Source organism: Simochromis diagramma, unplaced genomic scaffold (genome assembly GCF_900408965.1).
Source record: "Simochromis diagramma unplaced genomic scaffold, fSimDia1.1 OVJJ01000026.1, whole genome shotgun sequence".
NCBI lineage: Eukaryota > Metazoa > Chordata > Actinopteri > Cichliformes > Cichlidae > Simochromis > Simochromis diagramma.
Window position 1 is genome coordinate 7,465,070 of NW_024386985.1, and position 7,095 is coordinate 7,472,164.

The window sequence follows — 7,095 nt, forward strand, 5'->3', positions numbered from 1 at the left end:
TACCTTATCTGGACAGGTGCACAAACGGCAGCTTGCCGATGTCATGATGCTGACCCGTCTTTAAATAAATAACAAATCATTTTATTATTAATAATGGATAAAAACTGTGGAACGTCTAAGGCTGTAAAAAACAGAAAAGGATTGATAAATCAATTTGTTGTTCATTAGCTCTCCTGATCATGGCGCCATCACACCTGTGTGACGTCTGCGAGCCCTGCGGGAAGCAGCAGAAGAAGAGAGGCCGGCGCTGCGCACTGATTGGCTGCAGAGAGGGGCGTGCGGCGGAGCACAGAGATGGCAGCGGTGACCAGAGGCTCTCTCGGCGCGTTCAGGCGGCTGCTGGTGAGCAAATACAAGCTTCGTGTTCTCCTCAAAGGCTCTGAAAGCGCTTAATGCTGACCTGCGGCTAATGCTAACGGAGAGCGTGCGCAACGTCACCAAGCTCAGTGCATTAGCATAGCTAGCCAATGGGCTAGCTGATGCTAACCCTAATGGAATGCGACAGCCTCTGAGCTAGCATGCTGTGGCTAACATCTAACAACTGCGACTGCTTCCTGACGGTTAGGAGCTGTTTCCGGGTCAGGGTCTGGGTCAGAACCAGAACCGGCTGTGTACGGGTTCTGGTTCTGACTCAGATCTGAGCTCAGTAATTTTCAGGGTTTGTCCTGCAGGTGAAACTTGCTTCACCTGCTGCCACCAGGACAGGTGTTTGTTCCAGACGTCAGGAGCAGATGTAGTTTCAAACGACGGAAACGACGTGGTTGACAGGTGGTCCTCCAGTGATGGGGATAACTTTCAAAGCGAACTTCCTGTCTTATTTAGTGAGAAGTGACATGGGACTGAGAAGTGACATGGGAGTGAGTCAGCTTCGAGAAATTCAGAGGAAACCTGTAATAAGAAAACACCTGAGCAGGGTTTCTGTCGGCAGGTGACAGCCTGTAGGCCATTTCCCATCATCCCCCACTTCCTGAAAGTGTCAAAGTCAAGCTCAGCATTATTTTCAGTGACTAAATCAGTGTAAACTCACTCTGTTTCCTCATTTTCATGCAGATGAGGAAACATAGATCTGGTGCCACGGTGTCAGAGGCATGTGTTGTTTTTTTTATTGCCTGGCATTTTTTCTCTGTTAGGGTTACATCGCCACCTTGTTTAAAATAACACCTGTATGCATCTTTATTAGAAGCTGAAGGAGTTTCATGTTTGAGTTTCAGAGTGCTGGTGCTGGTCTGACATTTAGGACCTGAAGGAAGTACCATCAGGCCCTGAATATCAGGGGGCGTGGCTTTGAAGCACCTGTGTGTTGGCTGGTCCAGGTGACCTCTGTTATCTGCTCTTTTTCCATCAGCTGAGTCAGCAGAGCCGCAGATCTTTCCAGCTGCGGAGCTTCAGATGTGACAGGACTCTGCAGCCAATAACCTTCAGGTGTGACAGGAAGCTCCAGGTGTTCAGCTGCAGAGGGCTGCATGTCGCTGTGGGTAAGTCCAGACCGGCAGCACCTGAGTCCTGGCCTCTTCTGATCTCTCTACTATTGCCATGGAGATCTGTATCATGGTGAACTGTTCTGGGTTTTCAGCTGTGTGATGGACTCTGGGAGAATTGAGGCAGATCGCTCATGGTGGTGTACGCTGACCTCCATCAGCAGATTGTTTTGTCCCTCTCTGATAATGTCACTGTTTTGTTTTGTTCGGCAGTGAATCAAGGACCTATCGTGCAGTTCAAACTGTCTGACATCGGTGAGGGAATCATGGAGGTGACCGTCAAGGAGTGGTACGTGACCCCCCCCCCCCCCCCCCCAAAAGAAAAAAAAAAAATAAGAGTCCAACAGCTCAAGCACCCGTTTTTATTGTCATGACAAAATTTTGGTATTATTTTGTTTTTAAAATGAAGCAAACCTGAAACCCCAGAGTTTGTAAAAGAACAAACAAGTGAACATATGAAGCGATTAGGATGTACTACTTGTAACTTGTAACCTGTGATGAAGTATAGCTTGTTAACTCGTTACACTCCAGTTTGTTCATGTAAATAGAGAGTCCTCTTCACACACTAAAGTTAAATATGGAGTTCAACAGGGTTCAGTGCTAGGACCAGTTCTGTTTACATTATACATGCTTCCCTTAGGTAGTATCATCAGAAGGCATAGCATCCATTTTCACTGCTATGCAGATGACACCCTGACAACTTTATCTATCCATTAGGCCAGATAACACACACCAATTAGTTAAACTGCAGGAATGTCAGGAAGACCTAAAGCCCTGGATGACCTCTAATTTTCTGAATTCAGATAAAACTGAGGTTATTGTACTTGGGACAGAAAATCTTAGAAATATGGCCTCCAATAACACTGTGAGGAACCTTCGAGTCATTTTTGACCAAGATATGTCCTTGTGCATATTCAGTTCGTGTGATTTACAAGTGCATAAATAAAACTGGATTCCTCTGGCAGGTACGTAAAGGAAGGAGACAAAGTTTCTCAGTTTGACAGCATCTGTGAGGTTCAGAGCGACAAGGCATCGGTCACCATTACCAGCCGCTATGATGGGGTCATCAAAAAGCTCTACTACGATGTAGATGCCACGGCCTTTGTGGGAAAACCGCTGGTGGATATCGAAACAGAGTCTGGCTCAGGTGAGACATCAGCAGATCTTCGCTCGTCTGCCCGTCCAAGTTCACGGCTGAAAGTCTCACTGCTGTTATCCTTCAGAGGTGATCCAGGAGGAGGACGTGGTAGAGACGCCCGCCATGGCTCAAGAAGAACACACCCACCAGGAGATCAAAGGTCACAAGACGCAGGCCACGCCTGCAGTCAGACGCCTCGCCATCGAGAACAATGTAAGTGTGATTCCTATTTGTCCCCATCGGGTTGTCCCAGTTTGTCCCACTGTGTTCCCAGTTGAGGTGTCGCTTTGCCCTCAGATAAAGCTCAGTGAGGTGGTGGGGACTGGCAAAGATGGTCGGATCCTGAAGGAGGACATCCTGAACTTCCTGGCGAAGCAAACAGGAGCCATCTTGCCTCCAACACCTTTCCAGGAGATTCAGACTCCGCCCCCGGCCCCTGCTGCTGCTCCTGCTGCTGCCAAGCCTGTGAGCACTAAGGCGGCTGTGAAACCTCCACCCACTACTCCTAAACCTGTCTTCACTGGCAAGGACGTGACGGAGCCCCTCAAAGGTCAGAGATTGCTGTCACACCCAAGTGTTGCGCTGTTCACTGCGAGCCTTGCGTGTCATCTCTCTTTTCTCTGTAAACATTCTGATTGGCTCTTCAGGTTTCCAGAAAGCGATGGTGAAGACGATGACTGTGGCGCTGAAGATTCCTCACTTCGGTTACTGTGACGAGGTTGATCTGAGTCGCCTGGTGGCTTTGAGGTCAGAGCTGAAACCTCTCGCCGAGAGTCGTGGTGTCAGACTGAGCTACATGCCCTTCTTCATCAAGGTTGGGGGTTAAGGCGCCATGCACGAGCTGCCGATCGATCCCATGTTTGGTATTTAAGTTAATGCTGTGCTCTCATTGGCTCAGGCTGCCTCCCTCGGTCTCCACCACTTCCCGATCCTCAATGCCTCGGTGGATGAGGACTGCCAGAACATCACCTACAAGGTAAGAGCATGCTCTGAGCCGGCTTTGCTTCCCTGGCTGCTCAGTGGCGTCATTAGTGCTGATGGTAGTGTTTCATGTGATTCAGGCGTCCCACAACATCGGCCTGGCAATGGACACAAGTCAGGGTCTGCTGGTTCCCAACGTGAAGAATGTCCAGCTGCTCAGCGTGTTAGAGATTGCCCTTGAGTTGAACCGCCTGCAGGTACTCGGAGCATCGGGTCAGCTGGGCACTGCCGACCTGATGGGGGGCACTTTCACGCTGTCCAACATTGGATCTGTGAGTCTGAAAACAACAGCGACACAAAATATCACAACAGTGCTGAGAGAAGCTGCACTGACCTCACTCTGCTTGCTGTGTTCTAACCAGATCGGAGGCACGTACGCCAAGCCCGTGATCCTCCCACCCGAGGTCGCCATCGGCGCGCTAGGAAAGATCCAGGTGAGCCGTGGTCAGACCGAACACACAGCACAGACAGACTCAGGTGTGTTTTAGTTTACTATGAGAGGAAAAAGGGTGAATAGCACAAGATATCAAGGAGCGCAATAAAGAACAAGAAGATGGTCTAAAGTGTACCTCACCTTGACTCTGATTACCTGTTCTATTTCAATATCTTCAAGAATATAAAACATTTGACCTGGTTTGTAAAATATTAAATATGAATTTATTTTATAAATTCATATAAATATTTATAAATATTTTATAAATTATTTAAATCAGTGTCTTCAGGAGAATGATGTTCTCTGGCTTTCGGAGGAGGGTTTTGTTCCTCACACTGAAAAATAAAATGTTATTCTGTTCAGAGGAAGGAAAACTTACTAAGGTGTGCTTGTGGTTTCTTCGTGAATCACAACAGGAAGTTAAACCGGACCGTCTGACTATCAGGTGACTGTTCAATCAGCTGGCAGGCTCTGAGCATGCTCAGATACCCACCTGATGTTCTTCTTTCTTCTATGAAACCGCACGAGATGGTGCATGGACCATAATTCAGGAGTTTATCCATTCAGCTACGCTGTTACCTGCTGCTGAGGATGTGGCATTACAGAGCAGCTGTTTGTTTTTTTTTTTAACACGGCTTGCTGACTTCCTGTCTGTGTGTCCAGGTGCTGCCGAGGTTCGACGCTGCCGGTCAGGTGGTCCCAGCTCACATCATGAAGGTCAGCTGGTCAGCGGATCACCGCATTATCGACGGCGCCACCATGTGTCGCTTCTCCAACCTGTGGAGGGAGTACCTAGAGAACCCAGCCAGCATGGTGCTGGACCTCAAATAAACAGTTTCCCAATCAGCCCCGGGGAGGGCGGGACACCACGCTAACAGACCTCGCTGCTCCGCCTCCTTCTCCTCTCCCTGCCTTCACTTCCTGTTTCTGTCTGAGGCCTTAATGCCAACTGTCATTTCCTTGTTGCCTTTAAGCAAGGCACTGTGAGGAGAGGAGAAGGGGTCAGCCTATCAGAGGGCACACAAACACACAGTGTGAACTGGGGTCATGATTGTGGGTTCTGCAGGTCCAGTCTGGTGGAAATGACCAGAAACAGGAAGTGAGTTCCTGTCGAGTTCCTGTTCCTGTTCCTGCTCTGGAGACTCAGGAAATAAATCGAGATAATTTGCCTTTTTTTTTTTTTTTTTTTTTTTTTATTAATGCAGGCTACTGCGTTTTAATGCATTAAAATCACAGACTGTATATAAAAGATGGCTACCATGCTATCACCCAGCAGTTGGTGACATCTTAAATTGGGTTTTTAACAAATGCTCAACAAATGACAAGGGCGGAGCCTTATACCACGTGATACAGAAGCTGTGGTGTGATGCTAAAATTAGCAGGGAAAAAACAACGGAGAGAATGCAGGTTTAAATTCTCTGTCCATCTTTTATATACAGTCAGACGCTGCAGAGCAGTTGTTGTCAGGTGTCCAGGTGAGATGCTCAAGTCTGAGATGAGCTGGAAGATTAGGGGAAACACCTGTAGCTGCACAGTGAGCATGTCAGATGGTTTCACTCAGAGTTGAGAGCAGTTTAAATAAACTCATGTGATCGTGATGTCATCCACAGAATCTCACCTGCAGACACCTGATGTCCTGTCACTGTTAAATAATAATATTCATTTTCACTCTGTCTGAATTTCCTCCGCCAAGGCCCAGTTTTAACACGGGCTGTTCCATCTTGCCCACACGAAGCCCGACCCACCGGGTTCAGGTTAAACCTGCAGACTGCGTCCGCACGTACGCTTACCCTCGGAGGAGGTGACTCGATGGTTTGTAGCTGCCCTGAAACTTTAAAATCCTGAGCATTAAACTCCACATATTCATGTACTGTGAAGTCATGTGACCAAGCGTGATCAAAGCAAACGTTGCTGGATCGGATCATGCTCGTGTCAGTTGGATCAGTCAGGCAAACTCATTGTCGGTCGGATGGTGATGGCAGTTTTCTCTGCAGCTGAGCAATCCGTGGTGTGCTCACATCATCGTGGCGGTTTGTGAGCAGTGCCATGGTGTTTTTAGTTCATTTTGTCAATCTGGTTCTGTTTGATTATAAAATCCTCCTCACAGTCCCGCTCATGAGCCTTGACCACATTTGAATTGTGACCAATGCAGGAAACTGTTGGTATCATGCCAGCGCACCAGTGGGAATGACAGTTATTGTCAGTGTGGAGGGGGGGTTTGTGTCCTTGGGCTGACACCATTAACCCTCTGAAGCTGCTGCTGTGGAGCTCTTCCTGTTGACCTGACTCCGTTATTTTTGCTCGTCGTATTTATTAGTGACTGTTACTGCAGACCGCACTGAGAGTCTGCCAGCTGTTAAACTCCATCTTCTCAGCATCTGGAGCATGGACACGGCAGATAATCTGAGATTAGAGTTGAAATTAAGGATTATGGTTCGTTTTAAATGTAAATGGTGTTATGTGGGATTTTCTTTCCCCTCCTCCTGCACAGCTTCACACTGCACTGGATCTTTTATTTCGGGAATTTCTTTGTGCTTTCAAAAATAGTAAGAATTTCTTTTGTTATATCAGGTTTATAAAGCTGAATTAGGTTAAATTCTCTCGGTAACGCCAGTCCGGACCTTCATTATGTGTCTCGGGCAGAAGCGCGCCGACTCTGGACATCAGAGCAGGAAGCAGGTTTCAATTAAACCTCGGCTATAACCTGATAACTATATCTGAGGTGATGGAGCCATGATGTAGCGCTGCAGAGCTGTTGGTCGGTCCTCCTGGACTTCCTCGCTGTCCTGGTGGCTGCTGGGTAAAGAGCACGGTGTCGGGTTATGTTGGTGTCACGTCGTCTTCTTTTTGTTAGCGTCGTCGGTTTTAGCGACAGATGAAATGTAAACGTGTAAAAAGTGTTTTGTATGTTTGGGAGTGGGTCAGATTCAAAATGTGTGAAACTCAATAAAACCTCTGAATACAGCTGAACACGACTCGGTGTGTGTGTGTGTGTGTGTGTGTGTGTGTGTGTGTGTGTGTGTGTGTGTGTGTGTGTTGGGGAAAGGGGGTGGGGGGTAACCCTC

General features: G+C 47.8%; 1 protein-coding gene across 3 annotated transcripts; it reads left to right on the plus strand.

Moving 5' to 3' along the window:
* The first annotated feature begins 216 nt into the window (after positions 1–216).
* Positions 217–7,000, plus strand: dbt (dihydrolipoamide branched chain transacylase E2). Of its 3 annotated transcripts, none has more exons than XM_040039880.1 (11): positions 217–342; positions 1,346–1,475; positions 1,692–1,767; positions 2,444–2,625; positions 2,702–2,829; positions 2,914–3,166; positions 3,264–3,430; positions 3,515–3,592; positions 3,678–3,869; positions 3,960–4,031; positions 4,694–7,000. In XM_040039880.1, the coding sequence occupies exons 1-11, from the start codon at positions 295–297 to the stop codon at positions 4,859–4,861; spliced, it is 1,494 nt and encodes a 497-aa protein (XP_039895814.1). In that variant the 5' UTR covers positions 217–294; the 3' UTR covers positions 4,862–7,000. The 3 variants fall into 3 exon arrangements, with proteins under 3 accessions (XP_039895814.1, XP_039895815.1, XP_039895816.1); XM_040039881.1 differs by having other exon boundaries at positions 251–342; positions 1,355–1,475; XM_040039882.1 differs by having other exon boundaries at positions 263–342; positions 1,358–1,475.
* The last annotated feature ends 95 nt before the right edge of the window (positions 7,001–7,095 follow it).

Coding starts and splice junctions, on each gene's coding strand:
- dbt (XM_040039880.1), top strand. CDS start 295: ATGGCAGCGGTGACCAGAGGCTCTCTCGGCGCGTTCAGGCGGCTGCTG. Junction 3,431..3,514: donor ACATGCCCTTCTTCATCAAG/GTTGGGGGTTAA, acceptor TCATTGGCTCAG/GCTGCCTCCCTCGGTCTCCA. Junction 4,032..4,693: donor GCGCGCTAGGAAAGATCCAG/GTGAGCCGTGGT, acceptor CTGTGTGTCCAG/GTGCTGCCGAGGTTCGACGC.